Source organism: Corapipo altera, unplaced genomic scaffold, assembly GCF_003945725.1.
Source record: "Corapipo altera isolate COAL_440 unplaced genomic scaffold, ASM394572v1 2c, whole genome shotgun sequence".
NCBI classification, from domain to species: domain Eukaryota; kingdom Metazoa; phylum Chordata; class Aves; order Passeriformes; family Pipridae; genus Corapipo; species Corapipo altera.
Genome location: NW_020884923.1, coordinates 2,684,954 through 2,711,005, shown reverse-complemented (window position 1 = coordinate 2,711,005; position 26,052 = coordinate 2,684,954). Strand labels below are relative to the sequence as shown.

Sequence of the window (26,052 nt, the reverse complement as noted above, 5' to 3'; positions counted from 1 at the left end):
CAGTTGAAGATGAGTGGTGTGTTAAACTTGCATATGTCATCTGCACGGTTTTTTCATGGTGTTTTTAGTAGGTTTCTGTCACCATTTTCCCATATTCTGGAGTCTGGATGTAGTTCTTGTTTATTAAACTGCTTGCGTTCTAAGATAAAATCTAAGTTAATGAATATTTATAGTTTTCTTTCTTTTGTTATTGAAAGTTAGTCTGCCTGTAAGGTTTAATGTAGATGATATTACCACTTCTTACCCTAGAATTGAGATATTTCATTAAAAGCTGGTAACTTTTGCTACCGACAAATGCTTTTTTTTTTTTTTTCTTCTTTTACTCTGTTTTTCCTTTTTTTTTCAGGAGGGCTTTGATCAGGCTTTCATAGAAGAAGCAATTTTTGGTCGGCTCAAGGATGACAACAGAGATGTTGTAATGTCTGCTCTCAGTTCTTTGGAGGTAAGTGAGTATCATTTGATATGCAAGATTTTAGTTGATCTTGCATATGTGTGTCTGGGCTGTATTCTTTGTAGTTGTCCATCTTGTACTTGTGTCCTTAGTGTGTGACTTCTATCCTTTAGCAGGATGAAGCAGCATAAATTTAGGAGGCTTGTGCTGTTTACCACCTCACAATTCCCCTGCAGGTCTGCTACCTGATCCTTCCACAAGTGTTTGCAGTTAACATGAATTTATTGGGTTTTTTGGGGTTTTTTTGTTTTGTTTTTTTTAGTGTAGTTACTAGAGCATGTTTAAATCTTTGATTATTGTTTGAAGTGTGCTTCTTGCTTATTCTGCTCATTTTTCTATAAAAAACACAAGGCATGCTGTTTGCCTTTTGGATGGCAAATGGTGCAGTCACAAGTCATTACGCAATTGAGAAGTGCTCAGTTGAGTTTTTCCATATAGAAGTCATTTGGTCAGTTGATAGTGGCAAAGTCCTGAACTCCAGCTCAGGTTTACTGGATAGGCCTCTGGTATGCATTGTACTGATTGTTTCCAGCTAGAGTAACAGTCTGTCTTTATTGCTTCTGCTAGTAGTAGTGGACAATATTATTAGCAGTAGTATAATTGGTCTTGTGTTTTAATTCATTCTCAATCACTAAAAAATAGGAATAGAAGCACGTGAGTGCTCCTTTAAACTTTAGTATCCTTTGTTAATGTGCCTTATGTTTTAGTCATCCATGTGCAATGTAAAATAAAAGCAATTCTTATTTAATTGTTTTGCATATTGTTTATTATCAATTTTACCAAACATTTCTGCATTTGTTAAATTCTCCATACTTCAGCATATCTAGAGGGCATACTGGTCAGCCTTATAACTTCTGCTTACCCTGATAATGTTTTAATTACATGAACATCAGTAGGAGTACAGTTAGTGATATTTGATCTCTGTTTCCACTTGGTATAGCAGATGCATTTTTCATTACGATGTGGTAAATTATTTTGAATATTATTGTACTTTCATTCATTTTTCTTGATTACTTTTCAGATTTTCAGGGAACAAGTCAATCCAGAAGTCTTGGTATCAAGTCTTTTGAACATCTTCCAGAGAGCAGATCTTTCAAAGGAGGGAAAGTGGTATGTTTGTGCCTTTTTTCAGACTACATTCTTTCTGTATAAATAATTTTTTTTAAATGTAACTCTAAAGAATACTTTGAAAATGTTTTTCTCTGCAAATGCTTTTTGTTATGCTATCTCTATGCTGAATTACAGGAGAAATGTTCAATTATTTGCATACCATTTCCCATTAACTCCTTATTTGTTCTCCGTGCTATTTTGATTCAGAAAATCACCATGGAAAATAGAGAACAAGTCAAAGAAGTGTTGCTGGTATGATTTAACAGTGTATTTTCAACATGATTTGTTCTCTTTTAGGTGCAAGGTTTTGGAGCGAGCAATAAAAATTTTAGTCAAAGAGGAGATTTTGAAAGAGAAGAAGGAACTACTGGATGAAGCAGTAATGCAGTTGTTACCTTTTATGGTAATCACTAATGCAAATTCAAAATCTTCAGAATGGAAAATGGCTGTTTGTCTGTCAGAGTCTGAGCTCTGCTCCTTACACCCTTTACTGAAAGGCTGGCCAGAAGGTAAAGCATTAATTGTAACTAATTTTGTAAGAGAAAAATTGTGACAAGTTAGGACAGCATCCTTAATGAACCTAAACACGTATTGAAGGAGGCTGGCTGTCATTAGCAGGCTATCATATTGTGACTGTGAATAGACTTCTTCAAAAATCTTTTTGAAAAGATGTAGAAATTGTCTAGTATGTTTCTGACTGATTCTAAATATTGAGCCACCAGTGTGTTAATGTGCGATTTGTGTACCTAGATTATCTGATTTTTTTTATTCCCTGGAGTAGCTCTTGAAGAGGCAATTAAATCTGCCAAGTCTGCAGAGTTGATTGGAGTGGCCAACGAGAAAATGATTCTACTGCTTTCTAAAAATTTGACCTCAGGGGACCCTTCCTTACTATTGCAAATGGTATGTGTGCCATGTTACCCTGACCTTAAGAAATTTTATTTTTCAGGTGGACACTGTAGTAGAACAAATGTGATATGGAAGAACTTTGTGTGCTCTTCTTAGCACTAGTGTGCTATCATCAAGCTGCTAAGCAAATACAAATAGATATATTAACAAACCACAGTACGATCTAGATAAAACAGATTTCTTCCTTAACACGAAGAAAAGAAGTGGTGAAGCTATTACCTATTTGGAAAAATGACTGATGTAACTAAATTCAAGGAATTTTTAGTTTCCTGAAAAAAAATGAGAATAAACAAGTATTCCATAGAAACAGATGTTTGTGCATTCCCAGGTTCCAAAGAGTACCATGACAGCAGATAGTAACTTGTTACCTCTGATAGAAGGTAAAAAGGATTTAACTGAACATGCAAAAGAAAAATGGTGTAAAGTCATACTGAAGTCCCACTGTCTTACAGACTTTTTGTTGTTGTTTTTTCTCCACTCCTTTTTCTAAGGTTGATGACCTGATACTCGTTGCTGAAACTGAATCTGACAGTGTGAGACAGAAAGTAATTACTCATATAATTGGTTCATTGCTTGTTCAGTGCTGCTGCAATACACAGATGAAGGAAAATTATTTTTCAGTGGCTATCAGAGTCTTCTGCTTCTTGGATAAAAAAATAAAAAATCTCAGAGCCTGTGATCCTGTAGAGGTAAGATGCAAACAGTGTGGAGAGGGCATTTTCTTTGTATTGGAGAAATCTGTAGGAACAGTGTTCAGAAAGAGTATTTCTGTATCTTGCTGCCCTCCTTTTTTACTTAATTTTTATGCATTTTTCCTCTCGGGGTTTTCTTGATTTATTTTGTTGTGAAACAGTTTTGGGGTTTACTTTTGTGTGTAAGAAACCCATGTGAGCAGAGCTGTGTTTCTATGTGTGCATCCCCTCTCACACATAGCGGTAAATGGTAATTAGTTAATCTGACCTCAGATTATTCCATTAATGAGTTGTTGTATATGCAAGTATTTGAAAGATATGGATTATGTCACTGGAACAGCTAAATGAAAGTATTAAGCTGAATGTCCACAAAATGCTGTAACTCCTATTCCCTTTGAAGAGACATTCTAGAGGGATTGATATTTTACTCTTCTGTTACCTCCTGTACACTGTTAACTATGGTAGAAAAAGCTGGTGTAGGTTTCAAAACTACAGATGCATGTTTCAATGTAAAATCAGAAACATAAATCACTTCATAAAGATACCTCTTTGGAGATTGGAAATTAAATGTTGCTGAATTTTAATGCTAAATTTCTGTTTTCTGTTGCATGATATTGTGACAGAATACATTGAAATCGATTTTCATTCACAGGAAGCCCCCCTAAATTGGTCTGTTGAAACAGTAGAGGAAACTGTGGTGCCTAAGGACTTATTAAATGCATATATAGAAAAACTCAATAGTGATGAGACTGCTCATGCAGAAGAGTCAGCTATGTTCCTATTCTTATTGAAAAACTTCATTAATGGCCTAAAACCTCCTCTATCCTTTCCAAAAGGTAAGTGTTAAGATTTTGACTGTCGCTTACATCAGTGAAGAATGAAAGTTAATTTTTTTTTTTGAAAGTTGTTGGAAACAAGGAAACCTTGCTTCCCTAGCCTTCTCCCTTTGTTGTGATTGAGATCTGAAAAGATTACTTACTTGTAAACATGAAATCAACTAAAGGTATTGTCTCCTTTTAACTAGAGATGTCTGTTTTCTCTTGGTTCCTGAAGGTGTTTGTATGCATCCAATTATTTATAACCTGTATTTTTTAGAGGAAACTTGGTGGAATCCCGAATCTCTGAATCAAGATAGCCAAGACTTCCTGCACCTCCTTTTGGGGCTGTTTGACCTGCTTGTCAGTGGAGCTAGTGAAGGCAGCAATGTTATTCAGTACAGAGCATTGATGAATCTCTTACTCAAGGTACTGTTTTTGTATTTGTTGCTCTGAATTATTAGTCATCAACTATTATGCAATTACATTAATTTTAAGAAAACTGAGAAAAATGGTAAACAGATCATGTAACACTGCTTGTGGCATACAAGTATTGTGAGAAGATGAAAGTCTAAGGTTCAGCTCGTTACTTTAATTAAATGTAATAGTGGAGAACAAAAGTAAAAAAAAACCAAACAAACCACAAATGGATCAGTTGAAGCAAAGGTGAAAACATAATACTGGTTTCTAGGACAAGATCAAGAGCTTAAAGTTTGAGCTGAAAGTTTTGGTTCTATCTGGTAGCAAAAGGAGGGGTTGCTCTATAAAATTTGTTAGTGTTTAAATATGGAAATTGAAAGGAAAACTTTTAGAAGAAATTGTTTCCTTATTGCATCATCTCATGGCTTTCACATGCATCAAGTGATACATTTTTTGGAAGAGAATAAGGAATTTTGTCAGTCTTGATTTTAGATGGCAGAGAGTAATAACTGTTCATTCTGAGGAAAATGAAATCAAGTAATTGACACAAAGCCGCTGTTACTGGAATTCGATGCTGTTTCAGCAAGAACAGCACATAACAAACACAAACAAAAGAAGGAAAGAATAGCAATGATTTCATAACAAAACTTGCTTCTGATGTTAATTCACGTATATAACTTTGTGTCATTTTCAGTCACTCCAAGATCTAGTGAAATTATACTGACATTGGGCTGATGAAGAGATTTGATTCAGTGCCTGGCTAGTTAAAGGCTGTCAGCAGGAAAGGAAGGAGGTTATTTTGGTGGGAGGTTTTGACTGAGGAAGCTGGATCATATTGCACAGAAGAAGAGAAGAAATTTGGAGGAGAAAGTTTGTGGAATGGGGTTAAAAATGCCCCAGGACCTTGTGAAGATAACAGCTGCAATAATAATTTGCTTCTTTCACTTCTACAGTACTGTTGGTCTCCAGTTTTGAGGGTTTTTAATTTGAAAGGGACAAGACAGTTATTTTTGCCAGCTCTAGAACAGTTAATGTAACTGGAACTTTGATCTTAGTGGACTTGTGGAAAAGAGAATAGGCAAGAGTATGTCAGGAGCTGTATCAGTGGTTCTGTCAAGCTGTGTTCAGTTTGTGGGATGTTGAGTGGGTACTCTGCTTGATGAATGAAGAGCTGTTAGGATTCCAGTGAGCAATTTACAGACAGAAAGCATGCTAGCTGTTGCCAGACTATGTACTAAGTGAGAACTTTAAATTGATTTGGGATACTGTTAGGCAATGATGTAACTGCTTCAATTAAACTCATTAAATTTGACAGAGAGGTTCTAAAGCTAGACTTGAATATACACACAAGCATCTACTCAATAATTTTTTTGTCCCTAAAGACACTATTTATAACTCTTTAGTTCCCTTTTAGTGTACTCCTTTGATGTGAGTGGTTTATCAGATGTTTTGAGTAGTAGTTTACCAAATAAATTTTGAAAGTTTCTTTCCTCTTTTTTTAAATTTTGTTAAATTTAAGGTTCATCTAAAAGATTCAGAGGTTCTCTTCAAGTTCCTTTCCATTTTATGGACTTACAGTTATAACCTTTCAAATCACCTGAACTATGAGGTCAGTGCAATGCTGCAGACTCAAGCTCTATATATCGGCTATGCACTGCTTGAATCACAAACAAACCAGAAAAAAAAACAGCTGCTATTGCCATCATCTCCAGGTAAAGTAAAATAGTATTTCTCTCTCATGTTAAGACTTAATCACAATTTTTTAGATTTTTTCTGATTTTACTATGTTTTATACCATGAAGGGTATCTGTAGTTAAGTTTAGCTGCACTAGGCTGAGACAGCTCTTTCTGCTGCAGTTACCAGTCCGAGCTTGGAAGTGAAGCCACTTTTTTTTTGAATTATAAAAGTGTTAAAGGAATACAGAGCTGTCCTGAAGAAGTCAATTACAGCACCTTACTTTCTGTGCAGTACAAGGATGTGACTGACAGTCAGTAGCAATATATGAACTCTGAGCTTAAACATGAATATAAGGACTGTGATGAAGTTCAGAGACATGGATCTTTTAAGATTTGGGTTGGTTTTGTGCACTCTAGAGGTTTACAGTGAAAAGACAGGACTTTTTAATTCCAGAGTGATGTCCATGCCTCTTCAGGGACAGCTACAGTAAAATTCTGACTGCTCACTTTATTGTCTTCCTCCTTCCTTCCCTGATTCTTTTGGCAGTGGTGATATCTTTGCTAATTAACTTGGGTAGTCCTGTGAGTGAAGTTCGAAGGGCTGCTCTGAACTGCCTTCATTCTTTGAGAGGGATAAAGGAGTCTCTATTTTATCCTGTTCTTCAGCATTTGGAGCAAAAGACAGAAGAGATTGTATCTGACCCTACATACATAACACAGGTATTTTTCTTATTAAGGTGTACATTAATACAAGTTTTGTCTGCTGCTGTGAGCTCCTGTCTTTTAGAAAAGAAATGAAGTTAACCAGGAAAGTTAATAGCAGACTGATTTATAATTTTTTTTGTAAGTTCTATAAAAATATTCAAGTGATTTATTACATACAGAGAGCTGAGAATCTAAGAGGCGTTAATTGTGGTTTATTTACAAATTAAGAACTCCATTTGTATCTAGATTGCATTATTGTGAAAGCATCGAATAAATGTTGTTTTAAGGCATTTTTATTGCAGGGAAAGAACTTAATTTTCACTTTGTTAATGAATTAGACTATGGGAACTCTATTTGAGGAACTTGAGACACAACCAAAACAGAAATCCCAGAAGAAAAAATTGTTGGAAGCTTTGGAAAACATACTTAATTGTGTACAGAGCCCTATTTTCCCATCATATATTGCAAGAAACTTAATGAAAATTCTTCATGAAGTCCATGGTGAGGTAAGTGCCACCTTTTGAGTTGTTTTATGGGTTCTGCACTTGATTGGAAAGCTGAAATCAAATTTCTTTTAGTAATAATGTTGTTAAATAACTTAATAATGTGTTAGATAATTAGGCATTCAGTTGACACCTCTAATAATATGTGGTTATGCTGCAAAGTATGGTTTAGTGAAACACAGAACATTTGCATGCTCCAAAATGCAATGGCTGCAGCATTTTGCACTGGAATTTTTAAGGAAACTCCCTTGACATTATTAAAGAAGACTGTTTCAGAAGGAGATTCTTCCAGAAGAAATTTATTACCTTGGTTAGATATCAGTGAATATATAGAGTTTTCTGTACAGAATTGCAAGGTATTAAGTAGTACTATCAATTTTATTTATACATATTAACCTACTCTTACCTAGCGTATTCAGAATTCTCTAAGTGCTGGTAAATACATGAGTTCAAAGTTGAAAAAATTAATTAAATCAGAATGTTTATGCTCTGTTCAGTTGGACGTATCTTGAAAGGATTGCAAACTGCATAGAGGGTGAGTGTTCTTGCCTCACATTTGGATTTTGTTGAAGACAGCAGTCGTAAATCCATGAAAATATTGCCTTATTTCTGTACTTTAAAAATATGAAATACTACTCTGCAAAGCAGAATAGCAAAGTAACAGATGAGTATGTACTCCCAGTAATCTCACATTAAGTCTTGTATTTTTCCTCTTGAACAGCTGTTGATTGAAATACTGTATGCAGTGTGTTACTAAAGAGGGGATGGAGATGTTGCAGTAAAATGAAACTGTGCTACTGAAGTTTGTTAAATCGAGAATGTATAAAAACTTACATTAGAAATTTCCCCTGTTCGCAGATGATTCTTTCTCACCTCTTGCCTGTACTAGACCAGTTGCTAGAGAAGGTCTTTAAGAAACCTGAGGCAGTTTTGAAAGATGAAGTTATTCTCCTGCATCTAATCCTTGGAAAGTTTAATGAATATTCAGCACCCCTCTTGTGCAAGAATCAGCAGAGTCTGGATTTATTTATCAGAAGTCTGCATGCTGCCAAGAAAATATATGAAGAAATTCCACCATTTCAGATCACAGCACTTGGGCAGGTATGGATTTATGAAAGGTCTATAATTTATTTTTATCCTTGAAGAAACTAACAGTGTTCTTTCTGTGTAAAGGGGTCCATAGCTTTTGACCTGTCTTTCTTTTAGTACAAGTTTTTGAGGTCTCTGTAGTGTCTTTGGAACATCTAAACAGCTGCAAAACTTTCTCCCTTAAAATTACCAGAAAAATTTCTGCTTGCTCTATTTTTTGCATTATGACAAGCACAAAATAAAAATACTGTATTTGCATGCAGATGAATATGTGTATCATTACAGATACTACTGTTCCACAGTTCTTAGTTTTTTGTCAGTCAGGCAAGAGCTTTACTTAGTATTTTTCCTCTGAGGAAAAATTGTTAACAAAATACAGTGGGTGATAAATAGTCTCATTTGAAGGAGGCTACAAATTCAGGCCTTCTACTAGCCAGGTGTTGGCTTATACTTCCCAAAGGCTGGCAACAGCAAGTTTGTTCCCAAAGGCTGGCAACAGGCAAGTTGTGTGAAAAATTTCAGGAATCAGTATATGTCAGTTGGATATTTCACAGGTATATGATTGGTATCTAAGAATTCCTGGATATATACAAATACATAGTAAATATGCAAATTATTGCTATACTAACGCGTGTGATTGTGCGTGTCATATGTAATCTGACATATCTAATTCTATAGCTTGTGATTTTGTTATCTTCTTACAGTAAACCTCTCTGCATCCTTTCTTTTTTCCCTTTTGTAGATTACTAAACCATTCTTTGCAGCTGTGTCAGATGGGATGGTGCAACAGAAGCTACTAAAAGTATTGTTTGACTTACTCTTAAACTGTAAGAACCCTCTTTGTGCCCAGACAATTAGCAGTGTGTTTAAAGGGGTAAGTGGCAAACTCCAGAACACAGAAATATGTTCAAACCAGTTGCAGTGAGATTTGGTGCTGCTACATTCAGTAACACTTGTTGTTTATATCATTTATAGCACAAAAGGAATCAGAAACTATTTGTCAAATAATAGAATAGTGTTAATGGCATGGAAAGTTTGTTAAATGACTGCTTTGAGAAGCTGTTTCTTTAAAAGCCATGTATCAGTCATTTACTACACTAAGTGAAAGAATTCTGCAGAATTCACTTTATTTCTGCTGCACTGATTTTCATTTTCTGGGATATGACTTGAATATGTGGATTATGTATCTATATGTGCATGAAAGGGATGTGTTTTTAGAAAAAGGAAGGAACACAGATATATGATGCGACCCATAGTTCATTGGTGCTTACATTATTGTTTTGTTTCAGATTACAGTGTGTGCTGAGCAGATTGTCAGAGAACTGGAGCCTCCTGAGAAAACAAAAAGTCTGGCCACTGTTCAACAAACTAGAAGGCAGAAAATGCAGCAACAGAGGTAAAATAACTAGAAACCCACAAATATTATCTATACAGTTTGAAAATACCACTTGTCTTAATACATTGCATAGTCTGTATTGAAAGCATAAACATCTATTTCTTCTTTTCCCCTGCACAGTAAAATCGCTGAGCTACTTTTGGCAGGAGAAAACCAACTCATGTTGCTTTTTGAGAACAGATGGAAGAACAGCTAAAATTTAAAAAAAAATAGCATTTTTAATCTTGACATTTGCTTTTATAGAATCTGGCTTGACACAGTTGAACAAGATTCATTTTTGTTGATAGTAAAGTTGGTTTGTAATATCGATGGGTGGACAGATTACATACACATGGCTGAAACCTACAAATGCTCATCAAAATGTTCTTGTTAGTTGACTGAAAAACAGTATTTTGTTTCTGTTAAAACAGTAATATAGCCAGTAATTTTTAGGTCTTTGTCTTGTTTCTTCTCTCCATTCTCATAAGGAAAGAGCTGCTTTGTCCACTGTATTTATTCTCTTCTTTAAACATTGTCTTTCAGCCATTGTTGAAGCAGGATATTGACCTACTTTGACCTAGAATAGCTGACCTAGAATAGTTGGTTTGACTTAGAATAACCGTTCTTATTTTCCTTTCCTTGACCTTTTTTAACAATGATCACCTGTTAGATTGATCCATCTGTAAATTGTATCTGCCTGTTTATAAACACACAAGCTCACACACACCCCGATTGCCTACTTAGTCAGTGTGTTAACCACTAGTAGTTCCAAAGATGCAAGTTTCCTGGATGGCAAGCAGATCACCTATTGGATATTTATTTGGTAATAGATTTTATTTTTTTCCCCACAGAAGTCTTCATTTTGTACAACCTTTGTATACACAGAAGGCATGCTGTACTTGTTTGTTTTTTCAAGTTTGGTCTGAATTTTTTGTTGATTATTTGTTGCTGCTTCAATCCAAAGCCCACACATTGCCACTTCTCCCAGGAGCAGCAGTTAAAGACATTACTATGTGAAAGAATACTTGCCTTTTTTTAATTAATTACTTGTGTGTGTATTCTCTGAAACACTGTACTATTTCTTTTGCAAATGTATATCCTCGTTGTTTGTCTTATCTTTTTAGAAAGCCTCAAGATGCAGAATTGGCACCAGAAACAAGCCACTTCAGCTGGCAGAGAGTGATGCTTATTCTGGAATTACTGCAGCATAAGAAGAAGCTTCGACGTCCACAGGCATTGGTACCTGCTCTTTTTAACCTGCTGAGCAGGTAATGGTGCTCCCAGTACCCAGGAGTCCTTGAGCCCTCTCTTCTGCATCAGACACTCTAAAGCATTAAAATATGGGCTACTTTGTCTCTGAATCAGAGAAGGGGAATGGGAAGTTATTATGATTTTTTTCCCTTTAAACAGTGTAATGGACTTTCTTAAGATTTTTACCTGATGCGTAGCTTTTTATTTGAAAACTTTGTCTGTCTGGCAGAGGGGTTGGGATTGCCAAGAAGGATTAAAACTGGCACAATTGACAAGAGTCGTGTCTTTGACAGAGCTAGTACAATACTCTAAGCTTTAAAATTCCTCTTAACACATGGTGGAACAATCTTTGTCCAGTGCAACCTAGGAAAACTATTGCTTTTCCTGCCAGCCCTATCTCCAGGCACTTAGGAAAGTTTACATATAGATTGGGTATTTGTCTTTCTTTCCTTATGACTTGCCTTTACATAGACTGGCAATTACAGTTCAGGTTAGACTTATACTTTTGACAGTGCTTTGATAAATGTGTTTTATAAGACCAGTTGATGCAATTGAAAACAAAAAAACGAAGAGACACTTTTTGGCGAAGGCTTTTTAGAAGCTTCTATTTAGAACTTAAGTAGAATTAAGATTGCAGTTTCTTATTTGTGTCTTAATATGCAGTTTGGTCACTTATTTTTCTGTCTCCTTTTTCTGTCTCTATGTTTTTTCCTGAATGTATAGGTGTCTGGAACCTATGGCATCAGAAGAAGAAAATATGGAATATACAAAGCAGCTTATCCTCAGCTGCCTGCTAAGTATCTGTCAGAAATTGTCGTCCAATGGTAGCAAGGTCCCAGCAGGTAAAAGCCATCACTCATTTCTTAGTACTTCTTTTACCAGTACAGCATTAAAACAATGGTCTCTACCTTTGTTTTTTTTTAGTTTACACTGTGTAGTTGAGGAGAGAGAGATTCCTCCATAAGATTATACAAGTTTGCCTTCCTAATCATTTTTTGTAGATGTTGAGTGTACAGTTCATTCCTATGTGGTTGACCTTTAAAGTGTTAATCAATTGATGTTTTTTACTTGCAGATATCCTTGACAAAGAAAAGTTCAACGTGGAACTGATAGTTCAGTGCATCAGGATATCTAAAATGCCCCAGACACACCACCATGCACTGCTGCTCCTTGGTGCTGTCGCTGGAATGTTTCCTGTAAGTAGCACCTGAAATTTATGCGTCAGCTCTTCTCTTTGGGTTCCAGGTGTTGGGTAGAGTGATGAACATACAGAGCTGTTCTATGGGGAGAAACTTTCTGAAAAGAGCAAGAGGCAATGTACATGTTGCCTCTGCTTTTATGGCTTTTCATTCCATTTTACTTGAAAAGAAACTTCTGACTTGATGCTTTGGTCGCCATTTGTGGCTTGCAGTGGAGCACATTAGAAATGGAAGAAGCTTTCTGTCAACAGCCCTGCCTCACCTTCCCACTGTGGTCACCATTCTCATGCCTTGTTTCTTCCTCCTCTTGCTTTTTTATATAAAGAGAGAAAACACCTGGCGTGATAGCACGTGCATTCTTACAGTTTCTGTCTTGTACAACACTGGAAAATGTAGTTGTAGTTGATGATAAAACCAGGTTTGTCTGATTTTAATTTACTGAGAAACAGGCCTTTTCTTCTATAGATTGAAATTTGACTGTACACTCTTCTAAATAAGATTTTTTACTTTGAAACGATAAAAGCAGCGAAATGAATCCAGCGTATCAAACTCAGTTTGCATCTTTATATTTACCTCAGTATTTCACACACTTCAAAAGAGCATTTTTCCCAAAAGGCAAAACTGTAATGTTTTTGACAAATTTTTGGAGGATTTTGTAGTTTTATTGTTTGGTTTTTATCTTCATCTTACTACCATAACCTGCTATAAAATTGAGCATTTGTTTACAAGATTTTCATGGTCAGAATACAAGGAAACATTTTGTATCAATCTCATCTCTCTCTTAATATATAAAACACTTCTTCCATTCACTGAATGCAAAATGTTCCCATACTTTCTTGCTCTAAGTTTTATAATTTCTGGCACAATCTAGGAAACTAACTTTGAGCTAGGTGACACTTCTAATCCTGCCCTCTTAAAATTAATTACTTTGATTACAATTTAGGCCCCCAAAAAGACAAAAATTTAGATGAGCATGGTTGGTTTACATTGTATGATTGTAGATGTTTTACAGATATAAAAAGGGTGGGTGGGAAAGGTATGAGAATTACTGGAATCTGTGCCACAATCACATTTGTGCTTCTGCAAATCTCCTCATAGCTGGTTTTGCTTGTTATATTACCATGTCTCTGAGTGGAAGGATACAAGGTTTTTCATCAGACTAAACTCTCAATTTCCACTCTTTAAGTACTTGCTTAGAAGTGTCTTGGTTTCTAAATAATATTTAGAACTCTACCAATCACATAGGAAATAGTATTAAGGGACAGTATACATTTAAAATTAGTTTAGGGAGATTTTTGGAACATACTCATGATTCTCCTTTTATTATAGGAATCTAGTGGCATTGTGAGAATGAGAAATGCCTTAAGGCATAATATGCATAGCAGGATAAACTAATTTCATCTGTTCTTTTCCAGGATAAAGTTCTTCATAACATTATGCCGATTTTTACATTCATGGGAGCAAATGTCTTGCGTCTGGATGATACTTACACTTTCCAAGTGATTAACAAGACAGTGCAGATGGTTATTCCTGCTCTTATTCAGGTAAATTTGTCTACTTAATGGAAATATTATTAATAAAGTACAGTAAATGATTTAGAATATAGATAGTAGAATAAGTTTTCACCTATTCTAGATTTATTTTTAGATACTAAATTATATGTAGTAACTGTATTAACAGACTTCTCTGTGTCTTACCAACTGAGTTCATCAGACTAGTGCTTCTTTTCCGGCTTTTGGGTTCCTGCACTTTATAAATGGTTTAGCCAAAATTATCAGAACTGTACATGAAGAGGACTTGAAACATACTTTAAATTCAAGTTTTTCATCATAAAAATAACTGGCAAGTTCAGTAGTGGAACATTGGAAGTAAAAACTGGTTATTAGTCCTATAATAATATAGTCATATGAATAATAGACATGGTCTGAAAGAAGTGGAAAGGTATAATATTTGACAAATGCTTTTATTCTTCCTGCTGGTGTTTGTGGGGCTTTTCTTGGTTTTGTCTGGACCACTTACATAATAAATACATCGTTGTTTTCAAAGGGCTTTTTTCATTCAGATTTCACTTGCACCTAATAAATCTTAATTCTAGATCATTAATAGATCAAACAAAAAATGCTATATAAATTTCTTATGTAAAAATGAATTGGGGGAAAAAATGTTGTCTTCTAACAATGGGCTGGGAATTTCCCAGAGTGTTTTTAATATGTATACATGTTTTTCATCCTCTTGCAGTTCTCTGTTGAAGAAATCAAGTTGTCGTCTCTCTTTTTATGTATTTTTTTATCTAGAACCTTTCATAGCAGCTAACACAAGTTTATGTGACAAATTATTCACGGCACACACAATTATTACATGTGGCAAGAGCCGTATGTTACTTGCCTGAGAACATGTAGACTGTGTATGTTATTTTTACTAGGCCCTTGAATCCAAGACCCTAAATAGCAGGCTTACAGGCAAAATTTTCAGAAGGATGTGGCATCACTTTCTCTTGAAAATTCCTGTTTGTTTCAGTTGATGCCAAGTAGCAGGTTTTCTCTATTTTCCTTTTTCCTTTTTAATCTTTTTTTCCTTTTTAATCTTTCTTTTTTCCGATTTTTTTCCTTTTTTCCTTTTTTCTTTTTTTTCCTCTTTTTTCCTTTTTTCCTCTTCTTCCTTTTCTTCCTTTTATTCCTTTTCTTCATTTTTTTTTCCTTTTTTATTCCTTTTTTGCCTTGTTGTCTTTTTTTTCTCTTTTTTTCTCTCTTTTTCTTTTTTTTTCCCTTTTATTTGAAGCATCTTCCTTTAACACTGAAAAGGAACTGTGTGATTGAAAGCTTTATTGTGGAGCACTTACATTTCCCTTGAGATTATGCATTTAGCAGTGCTGTTACCTGGCACGTGATGCTTTCTCCCATGTTATGAAATTAGTAAGGAAGAACTTACACCCATCTGCAATAACCTGTTTGAGCTGCTGTACGTGTTTGTACACAGGCTGAAGACAGTGATTTGTCAGAGTCCTCGGGAAGTGTGGAAGAGGTGGTGATAAAGATCATCCGTGTGTTTGTGGATGCCCTGCCCCATGTGCCGGAGCACCGGCGCCTGCCGATCCTGTCCCAGCTGATCACTACGGTGGGGGGAGACAAGTTCCTCTGGGTTCTCCTGGTGCTGCTGTTCGAGCAGTACGTGACCAAAACTGTGACAGCAACATCCAGCACAGACAAGGTTAGCAGACTGATGGAGTCAACTTTTCCCTTGAGAGACTGATCTCCCTCTTTCTGTTCATGGTTTTGCCTTTAAGAAGGTTCACAATAAGCCCCTGGGTTATGCTGAAAAAGGTAGTGAGCTCTGTGCTTGTGCTGTAGCAGAACCTGATGGTGGTGTTGGCTCTGATTTGTAGTGCACAAACAATATTATTTTGTCCTGGAGCCTGAACAATAAATCAGGTCATATTGTACAGCAGTCTTTGGCCTGAAGAGCTGATAGGTAATTAGGAAGTGCTTCAATATTATTGAAGTTGATATTTTTTCTTTAATTGCTTGTGAAACATGATACTGGTCATCCTGTACAGACCAAGATAAAAAACCTGTTATGTTTTTGTGTAGGCAGGCCCTCAGATTAGATGAAATCAAAGTTTATGGGCAAAACTAGAAGAACTATTATAGGAACATGTATCTGAGAAGATACAGTCTTTGCTGCAGCAGTTTAATCTCTCTCTACACCCTCTGAAATTATATTCTCTCCAAGAGCTTGCTGCTGTTATCCTTGGTGTTAATCCTGGCAGTGTCCAGCTCAGCATGGCATTTTCAGAAACTCACTGTGGAGTTTTTGAGTCTTTTTATCATTATTATGTTTTTTAAATTCTTCAAATGTTTCTTTTTTATTTCTAAACCATTAACAGGATGCTGTTCTGGAAGCAGACACTGAATTTTGGATTTTCATCTGTTGTGAATTTAATGTACATTCGCAGTTCCAGAGCATGATGAAAATAATCCAGTACTTGACGGAGCTGCCAGAGAACAAAGAAGGTAACCACAAAGCAAAGCCAACAAATGCATGTAAACCTTCCCATTACGAGGGACAAGAAGTAATGATTTTAAACTAAAAGTGGGTTGATTCAGACTAGATATAAGGAAGACATTTACTATGAGAGTGGAGAAACACTGGAACAAGGTTGCCCAGAGGAGGTGGTGGATGCCCCATCCCTGGAAATGTTCAAGGCTAGGCTGGATGGTGCTTTGAGCAACTGTAATTTTACTTCATTTCTGTGATCAGAAATTAAGTATCTTTTTCTCTCGGATGCAAATTTATTTTGTGAATGTTTTCATCAGATGATCCTGGGCCAAAAAAGTCAAGAACATGCAAGACAAAACCAAAAAATCAGGATGGGCAGCTCTTTAATGTGGAGTCTCACTCCGACAAACAACTTCGGCATTTCAAATTCTTGTCAGTCTCCTTCATGTCACAGCTTTTGTCCTCTCAGAGCTTTGTAAAAAAGGTAAAAATAGCAGATTACTTTTAAACTGACCACATTAAGTAATTAATGTGTACTGTAATAGATGAGGTTTAATTTACTTTTTAATAAGGCTTTTCTAGATAGACTCCATTTGTGTGATCAATGAATAGGTAATCAAGTGAAATTCTGGTCCCAGTGGATTCCCACTGGCTCTGTAGAGTCTGGGATTTCCCTCACAGCCTGTATAATTCCAATTGCTTTAGGATTCATGATTCGTGCTACTACCTGAAAAGAGAAAATGTTACAAATTTTAGGCTCTGACTCTAGCTGGCTGTAGTCCCAGTTTTTCAGCATCATGTAATCCACCAGCATGAAATGTATTTGTTACTGTGACTGCCCAAGGTTCTCAGATTTTCTTATAGAATGATGGCTCAAGTACAAATGTGGGGACTCAGAATTACCATTTTAGAGGACATTTAATTCAAAACAAACAAATTTGTGTATTCTGGAATATTAGCTTAATGAGGGGAAGTAAGTTTCACATTTAACATTTTCATTCCTGCTTTTTAAACTAGATAGTTGAATGTGAAGAAACAGAAGAGCTGCAGAAGTTGGAACAGAGGTATGTTTAAATCTGCTGCACTCCTCATATTTCTAGTTTTATTGCAACCTGGGAATATTTTTTAAGTGTAGTCCTATTAGAATATCTTTTTCCCCAAGGCTACTTTTTTTAATGTCCTCTACAACAATCAGTATTTATTATGTGCAAGTTACTTGGGTTTTGTTTTGGTTTGTGTTCTTCCCTTAATAGAATGTGGGGGTGTTTTTTTCTGAAAGATTACTGTACCCAATATCTACTCTTTCTGTATTTCTGATAGTGCTTATTTACATACTTGGTGATAAGTATCATGCTATTTATGGTTGAGTCGCTAAAAGAATTCCAGATTTTTAGCAAAATGCATTGCTTCATTAGTAGGGAAAAAAGAAATCATTGTTCACAGGTGTCCCCATACTGGTGTAAGGAAAATACCATGATCACAGATCACAGTTGTAGCCATTGTGCTGTAAAAGCCAGTGATACAAAACTGAGGGGTCTTTTTGCAGAGGCCTAACTTTTATATTTGTTCTAGGAGAAGAAGGGCGTAGGATTTGTTTTAAATGCTTTGTTTCTGGAATGCTCATCTTTAAATGGCTGTATCTTCCCAGACTGTTTTTGTTTTAAAACTGAGTTCTTAAACAGAACTACTGTTGTGTGTAGGTGTTCATTTTGGGGGTACCAGGTAGATGACTTTGAAGACATAGTAGACATGATCTGCTAGTCTCTCCATTAGCTGTTCCATTTCCTTTTATTTTTTTGTCTTGTGAAATTTTATGCTTTCTAGTAATAGAAGTGATCTTCTTTAGTCTCCTCGTTACTTATTAAAATACACTTCTTTTCTATCTAGGCTATTAGAAGAAGTTCTTCACTATATAAACACTGTGGCATCTTCAGTGGAAGGACATGTGGACAAGCCAACAGCCAAATTTTGGAGGGTTCTGCTTAGCAAGTGCTATGATATGCTGGATAAAGTATGTCTCATTAGCCCTCATGTTAGCAGTGGCACATTTCTGCTTTTGCTTATTAATATGGTTATAAACTTTGTAGGATTTCATGTTGGATTAGTACTAAACCTCATTGGATAGTCTGCAGTCTGGTGCATCATGAGTTTAACCTCATCTAACAACTTTAATAACTACAGCTACCAGCTTCTTAGAAAAAACGGGGAAAAAATCAGGAGTGCTTATTTCCTTTCGTTAGTATTCTACTGGCTGTAAGCAGTGATTTCACTATCTGTCTGGTGGAGAAGAATGGCTTTTGGCAGCATTTCTCACTGTTAACTCATAAAATTAATAGACTAATGCTAATGGAACTGTTTCAAATTCCATGAAGAAATACGCATCCCTATGCTTTTCTTTCTAGTATTTCTCTGATTAGAAGTATATTTGTAGAATTGGACTGGCTATTTTGTTGCATGCTTTGGAGCATACATGTTTTTACAGCTTGAATTTTTTTTTTACCTGTGAAGCATATTCCAGTCTTCATGATGTACATGCAGAGGGCATTAGCAGAACTATTTTATGGTAAGGAGGGATAGCTCAGCAGTGTAGACAAAAGGAATTGCTGAGGAAATTTCAGAGCTAGTAGATCATAACTGATTAGCAGCCAGTGAGCACAGACTGACTGGAACCTGCTTTGTGTCTTTTCTTACCTCAGATACAGCCTGTCCTCTCTTCTTTGATCCTGAAACCCATGAAGGAAGTTGAAGAGAGTTTGCCTGTCTCTTGGAGGCTACCATGTCTCAGTGCATGGAAGAGCTTTTATTATATTGTTTTGTTTGTATTTTCTTGTAGGTCAATGCCTTATTGCCAACAGAAACCTTCATCCCTGTGATTGGGGGACTAATGATGAATCAGCTGCCATCTGTGAGACGCAAGGCAATGGACCTTCTGAACAATAAGGTGCAGCAGCGCACGAAGTGGCAGAAGAGCCAGGTGAGACAAAGTGATTAAACCCAGTTCCTGTAGCAAAAGTACCCAGAGATTGATTTAGAAATGCTTGGCTCTGTATAAAGCTGTCAAGTACCAGTGCCAAGCCTGGTAGGCAGCTCTTGAGTAGTAAGAAGTAGGATACCTGCCAACAGTTACCTTGCAGGTCCTGAGTTTGTGATTGTATGCCTAATGCGTGTGTGCTCTTGTCCTCTCAGATCCTGCAGCTCTTAGAGCTAGTTCCTGAGCTCATTGCTATTGTGAAGTGTAAAAGAAAGGAGGAAGAGGAGGAGCAAGCCATCAACAGGCAGACTGCTTTGTTCAGTCTCAAACTACTCTGCAAAGGTTTTGGCACAGAAAATCCAGCACCATTTGTACCTGTTCTGAAAACTGCCATTGATCTTATTTCTTCAGAGAAGGAGGAGAAAAATGTGATGGGAAGTGCTTTGCTCTGTATAGCTGAGGTCACCTGTACACTGAAAGCCCAAGCAATACCTGAGCTTCCAAGGTACTTTTGGGTTCTTTTTAACAGAACCAATTGCAGTGGGAAGTAGTTACACTAAAATGCATGACTGAAGGAATGCTGATGAAGGCCAGGTGGCAGTCTGCTCACATGTGTGTTTTGTGTAGATAAGAATAAAAGTATTCATAGTGCTTCAAGGTGCTTCGGGGTCATAGAACTGAGAAGCTAGTGGGGAAATTGCAAGACTTTAATAATCTACAGTAGAGTTCCTTATGGAGTCTGCTACTGTGACCTGAGAGGTAATTTTTATGGCTTTAGAACAGTCAGAGCCATATTCTGTGTTTTTACTGGAGAACAGATTGCATTTAAAAACATGAAAATGAGTACATTTGGAAACCCTGCACACTACATTATTTTATTGTCCCTATTCAAGAAGAATTCAAGCATCTAACTCATTCCTTGTAAGACTGTTTTATCTCTTTACAAATATAAGTTTATTATTGTCATTAAATCTTTAAACTAAAGACAGGACTTTGAGCAACCTGATCTTGTGAAAGGTGTCCCTGTCTATGGCAGGGAAGTTGGACTAGATGATCCTTAAGATTCCTTCTGACCCAAACCATTCTATGATTCTGTGTTTCTAAACCTAATATCCTTCATTAGCTTCAAAAAGAAGAAATACGGCAGAAAAGCCCAGAATATACTGAGTTTTCTGAAATACACATGTAAAAATTATGTGAAAATTGTCCCTACACGCCTAACAGATGGATTTATTTGATTGAACATACCTCCAAATGGTCAGTTATTTCACTTTTCTCTGTTTATGCTTGGATATTCGCAGGCTGATGCCAGCAGTGTTAAAGACTTTAAAAAGTAAGAAGGAGCTTGTCTCCAATGAGATTTACTTACTGAGTGCTGTCACTGCTCTGCTTAAGGTTGCGGAAACACTACCACATTTCCTTAGTCCTTACCTTCTGGATTGCTTGTTGCAGGTAAGCTATGTATCTCCTACAGATCTGTAAAGGGGGGACAGGATCTGCCCAGATCCCAGAAGAAGCTATAGAGATTACTTTTTATCTCTCTGAAACTGTAGTAGGAGTGTGTTTCAATTATGTGAAAGGTTATAACATACTAGTCTTCTACTCATTTTCTTATGCAGATAACTCAGATACAGAATATAAGAGCATCTTGTACTCTTCCCTCTGATAGGTTGTAGTTTGCCTCTTAGAAAAGGGACATGAATCCCAAAAGATCATTCTGTAATAACCACAATCTTCTCAAATATGTATCTAACAGGTCTTGTTAGAGTAATTCTGACTCTCTGACGCTGATATACACATTTTTTCAGTGTTTGTCTTCTGAAGACAGCAAAGCTCTGTACACAGACAACTTAATGTAAGGTGCTCCAAGTGGTGCAAACAGCAAAATTCCCATCTGACATTTGCAAAAGACAACTACTGTTGCTTTAAGTGGGCCTAACTTTTGTTGAAATTCCTAATAGGTTGTCCGCTTGGAAAAGATTGTGGCCGAGTTTGGTCCTTCTTCCCAGATAAGCTTACGTGTAGCATCACTGAAAACTATCCTAGCTACAAGGCTTGCTCCCCGAATATTCTTGCCTGCAGTTACCAAGTGTTACAGTGAAGTGGCACATACCCGCAAGGTAAGGATTTTTTTTCATCCTTTTGCACTGTGATAAAGAAGAAAGAAAAAAAAAAAGGAAACAAGCAGTGCAAAATTTGGTTCAGCTGTCTTGGCTGTGTCCCCTCCCAGCATCTTGCCCACCATCAGACTGCTCACTGGGGCAGCAGAGTGAGAAACAAAGGAAGTCTTAATACCGTGCAAGCACTGTTCAGCAATAGCTAAAACACTGCTGTGTAATCAGCGTTGTTTTGGTCACAGATCTAAAACACAGCACCGTTCTTCGTAGCACAGCTGCTGTGAAGAAAATTAACTCCATCCTAACCAAACCTAGCACAGTCTTTATATTGTCTCTCTTTTGGTTTGTACTGCAATGCTGATTTGGGAAAGGTAGACCTGGGAGAAATCCACCAGTTTAATGTCCTTCGCATGTTAGATGAGATCATCCCACTCATAAAGGCCTTGATTTATATTCTGAGAACATGAGTTGAGTCAGAATTATTTCCATTATTGGAGAGGGGAGATCAAACTCTTTTCAGGTATCCTACTAACTTAAGCCCCCCAAAATACAGGAAAAGGTTTATCTATTTTATCGACAGTATTTTAATGAGTAAATGTGCTAAGTGCAAAAATCCAGTTCCCTAGTTATGGTTCTCAGTTACTGTCAATATCACAGTTGCCTTTGCATTGCTTTGCTTTTGTTTTGGCAGAACTGCCTGGGTCCCCTTATGAACATTTTGAGGGAGCACATTGTTGGTATGGAGAAGGAGCACCTGATCTCCCATCAGCCTGAACTTACAGCATTTTTCATGAAAGTCCTGGACTTCCGAGCAGACCATGCCCAGGTAGCTTGGTTGTGGGGATAAGCAGCAGCAGCAGCTACACCTCTACATGCTAATTCTATCTGTTGTTAAAAAAATATTAGTAGATTCCATTGCAAATGTGCTCTAAAATTCTAGGTATCGAATATTCTGTTCCAGAATTGTTCTTGCAGTAGAAAACATGTTAGTTAGGTATTCAGTGTGAAACAGACAAAATTAAAACATGCTTTGAAAGCTGAAATTCTTGCATTTCAAACTTAGAATTGTTTTCTGATTTTTCTAGGATGATTTAGAGGAAGTTGGTAAGACAGAGGCTTACATTATTGATTGTCTAATAAGTATGGTTATGAAACTTTCCGAGGCTTCTTTCAGGCCCCTCTTTTTCAAGGTAAGAAATCTAAATGTAATTCACTTGCATGAGCATATTTGTATCTTCCAGTGCACAGACACAGGAAAGAGCTAATCTGCCTTTCCCTTGCAGCTCTTTGATTGGTCCAAAACAGAATCTACCCGAAAAGACAGGCTGCTGACATTCCACAGAATAGCAGATTGCATTGCAGACAAGCTCAAGGGTCTCTTCACCCTGTTTGCTGGTCATTTAGTGAAGCCATTTGCTGAGACACTGAACCAGGTCAACATTTCTAAAACTGGTAAGTTGTTCATTACTGGCTACAGAGAGACATTGACAGGCTCAGTCTGAATTGCTGAGAAATTAATTATAATTGCTGAAAGTTTAGTCTTACAGGATTTACTTCACAGCACATACCTCTCATTTCTCTCTTCTGTCTTTCTCTGGTAAATGAGAACATCTATCTCTGGTGGAACCAAAGGACATTTTTCAGCCATGGGTTCTGGGCTGCCATTACAAAGCTGAGACCACATGAAAATTTTCAGTGTCAGTCCCCGTGAGTTCCCTGTTTGAAACTGTGTGGAAAGAGGGAGACTTGTTTCTGTTTGGGTTTTTAATTTTTCATTCATTGACTTCTCTTATATGCTACCTAGTGTACTCAGACAGCTCTGCTTTCTAGGCAAAAATAAGTCTTACTATTTTGTATGGGAAACTATTTGCCCATTCCAGTTGTAGTGATCTCAAGAAGTTCTTCATATCCACAGGGATGGTCAAGCGCTTTTTCTGTAGCCTGTGGTTATTCTCTTTTATCCCCATCAGTCTGTGAAGGGCAGTGGCAGACCTGCTGGGGCAGTAGCTAAAAGACAGATAATATATTGCATCCACTTTATTGTTCTGAGTGATGAGTACACAACTCCTATGTAGTACATCTTTTAGCTACATTCACAAGCTAGCAATGTTTCTATATTGTGGGCAAGTTTTGTGTTTTCATTTTGTTGATGTTTTTCTTTTCTTCTCCTTGATTGGTGTGTAGATGAAGCTTTCTTTGACTCTGACAATAACATAGAAAAGAGCTGTCTACTGTTGCAGTTCACCTTGGACTGTCTGCACAAGCTCTTCCTGTTTGACACCCAGAAGTTCCTGAGTAAGGAAAGAGCAGAAACTTTGATGCAGCCTCTGGTTGATCAGGTATTGACAAACTCTTAAAACAATTCACAGGTGGGGTTTTTTTTTCCTTCCACCTGATAGTTAAAAATATCAGCTGTCCTCTTAACAAAAAGGGGGGAATTAGTTCATTGTCTTTGGGCTACAGACAGTATTAACTGCCTTGCCTAAGGCTCTAAATTACTGATTATCTTTTTACCCTCTTTCTAAATGTCTTCAGTTTGTAAGGTTCATGCATGTTGTTGAGCTCTTGCAGACCAGTGCGCTCACATTGATCCTCTTTGACCTTACTCTGGAATACCTGAAAGCCAAAGCTAGAAGTGCTTTTGGCTGGGTTTATCTGAGCCTGGATCTGTTTTACTTCCACAGCTAGAAAATGTGCTTGGAGGAGATGAGAAGTTCCAGGAAAGAGTGACAGAACACCTGATACCCTGCATAGCTCAGTTTTCAGTGGCAATGGCAGATGATTCTCTTTGGAAACCACTGAACTACCACATCCTACTGAAAACGAGGCACAATTCTCCTAAGGTTGGGACCTATCAGAATTTGAACTGGTTTTCTTTGTTGTGTTAGAAAATGGGAAACCAGAAGTGCATTAAGTCATTACTAAAATACCAACCTAAATGCAAATACTGGTGCTGTAATATGGTACTCCCAAGTTGTAGAGATGTATACAACATGCTCTTCTGCTCTTATTGTAAGCCATCAATATTCCACATCTTTCATACTGTGTGGTTTGAGTTTTTTAAAGATTTGGTAGCTGCTGGAATAAGCACTAATCTATTTGTGTATAAAGACAGGGGCACCTTAGAGGGAGAGCTGGAAGACAGTTATTTATCAGCTTTCAGACCTGTTTATTATATAAGAGGGTTTTGTCTCCTATTTGATACGTTATACATATTCAGGGAGAGTTACTTGGTTTTTCTTAGTGCTGAGCTAAGCCCTGATGCCAGTGGAAGTGGCATTGTACCAGAAGGTTAAAGGCCATCACATCAAATAACTTGCAGCAACATATCTGCTTCTTGCAACCTGTTTTTCGTTTGACATTATCTTAACCCAGATGTTAATATTTAAATTAGCTTAAAACTAGTTTCCTTTGGTAATGAAAGTGAGATTACAACCTTATAATGGAAAGAAGGCGGGGTGGGGGGGAAACAGGGAACTGTAGTGTAATGTTTGTTTCCTTACTTAGATTATTGTTTTGGTTTAGGTCCGATTTGCTTCCCTGCTTGCTTTGATAGAAGTTGCACAAAAACTGAAGGAGAACTACCTCGTCCTGCTACCAGAATCTATTCCATTCTTAGCTGAGCTTATGGAAGGTAATGTTCTAAACTGGCATTAGTGAAGGGTGACCTATTTCAAAGATTCAGACAGGCTGATTGCTATAACTGCTATAAATCTTTCTAATTGGTATACAGTGGCTTAAACTCAGCGAGATGCAAACTTAAATGGATTATATCCAATACACTCATAAAGTTCAGTTAAATTACAGCAGTTTCTTGTGTTGTTGCCTGTGCACATCTCCCCAGTTGTATGTTTTAGATCAGTGTTACAGTAGAAATAATTTGCTTAATTCAGTCACAAAATATTTCTGAAAAATTATTTCATACCTGATGTTTGAAGATGGTTCTAGCTTTGATGAGTGATGAAGCCTTCCTAGGGTAGCTATGTAATCATTGTTCTACTTAATTCCTGCTCTATTTTTTTTCTAGATGAATGTGAAGAAGTTGAACAGCAATGTCAGAAGACAATTCAACAACTGGAAGTAATTTTGGGAGAACCACTCCAAAGCTACTTCTGAGTTTATGCCCTTTGTTTTCAAATTTTGTCTGAACTGTGTTAGCTTCACACGTTCAAGTGTTACAGAAAAACTGTCATAATAATTTTTATCAGAGCCAAGATTTTAACTTTTTAATAAAATATTTTAAGAATGTGGTTTTGTCATTTCTGGATGGACTGGGGACTTAAGACTTTTCCTCAACTGCTCTTTTATTAAAAGTGGAAAACTGGAGCAGGCTCTAAGCAAATTCTGATAGCTGGGCACCGAGTGAAAACGTGAGACTCGCTGAACTCCACTGTGCTGGGGACATTTACTGTCCCAGTGGAGGAGCTGTTGTTTTCCAGGCATGGTACTCACTGGACCCATGCACTATAACCCTGAAAATCTGCTCTTTCTGTCATTTATAGCGAGGTAAAAACTAGCCCCACTGAAGATACTGAAAAGGAAGTTTCCAAGAAACTGATTCATACAGAAACTAAATCTGTTTTTCAGTCTTTGAAGACTGCTACTGCTTAGTTGAAGTTCCAGAAAAAATTGCTTGCTATGATAATGAATTTACCAAAAAACTCACCACCTGTTTTGCACCAGGAGGTACTGGTTCATTACACTGGTAGTAAGAAAGGCACTCAGACTCTGTAAAGTATGGTTGAAAATGCAACTGGTTAGAACCTGCTCTA

General features: G+C 36.9%; 1 protein-coding gene across 1 annotated transcript in view; it reads left to right on the top strand.

Annotated features, from left to right (window-relative positions):
• Positions 1-25,543, top strand: part of HEATR1 (HEAT repeat containing 1) — a 36,107-nt gene extending 10,564 nt beyond the window's left edge. The window contains exons 13-45 of the mRNA XM_027657343.1: positions 347-442; positions 1,473-1,561; positions 1,859-2,070; positions 2,343-2,464; positions 2,962-3,159; positions 3,815-3,998; positions 4,258-4,406; positions 5,917-6,109; positions 6,622-6,794; positions 7,118-7,285; positions 8,141-8,383; positions 9,114-9,245; positions 9,661-9,767; positions 10,871-11,014; positions 11,721-11,839; positions 12,072-12,193; positions 13,612-13,740; positions 15,173-15,403; positions 16,080-16,206; positions 16,510-16,676; positions 17,210-17,256; positions 18,080-18,203; positions 19,026-19,166; positions 19,379-19,668; positions 20,465-20,615; positions 21,125-21,283; positions 21,972-22,106; positions 22,366-22,470; positions 22,564-22,732; positions 23,465-23,619; positions 23,965-24,123; positions 24,806-24,914; positions 25,308-25,543. Of these exons, the coding sequence (XP_027513144.1) occupies positions 347-442; positions 1,473-1,561; positions 1,859-2,070; positions 2,343-2,464; positions 2,962-3,159; positions 3,815-3,998; positions 4,258-4,406; positions 5,917-6,109; positions 6,622-6,794; positions 7,118-7,285; positions 8,141-8,383; positions 9,114-9,245; positions 9,661-9,767; positions 10,871-11,014; positions 11,721-11,839; positions 12,072-12,193; positions 13,612-13,740; positions 15,173-15,403; positions 16,080-16,206; positions 16,510-16,676; positions 17,210-17,256; positions 18,080-18,203; positions 19,026-19,166; positions 19,379-19,668; positions 20,465-20,615; positions 21,125-21,283; positions 21,972-22,106; positions 22,366-22,470; positions 22,564-22,732; positions 23,465-23,619; positions 23,965-24,123; positions 24,806-24,914; positions 25,308-25,396 (4,938 nt within the window). The 3' untranslated portion in view covers positions 25,397-25,543. The remainder of the gene's footprint in view (positions 1-346; positions 443-1,472; positions 1,562-1,858; positions 2,071-2,342; positions 2,465-2,961; positions 3,160-3,814; positions 3,999-4,257; positions 4,407-5,916; positions 6,110-6,621; positions 6,795-7,117; positions 7,286-8,140; positions 8,384-9,113; positions 9,246-9,660; positions 9,768-10,870; positions 11,015-11,720; positions 11,840-12,071; positions 12,194-13,611; positions 13,741-15,172; positions 15,404-16,079; positions 16,207-16,509; positions 16,677-17,209; positions 17,257-18,079; positions 18,204-19,025; positions 19,167-19,378; positions 19,669-20,464; positions 20,616-21,124; positions 21,284-21,971; positions 22,107-22,365; positions 22,471-22,563; positions 22,733-23,464; positions 23,620-23,964; positions 24,124-24,805; positions 24,915-25,307) is intronic.
• Positions 25,544-26,052: the final 509 nt, after the last annotated feature.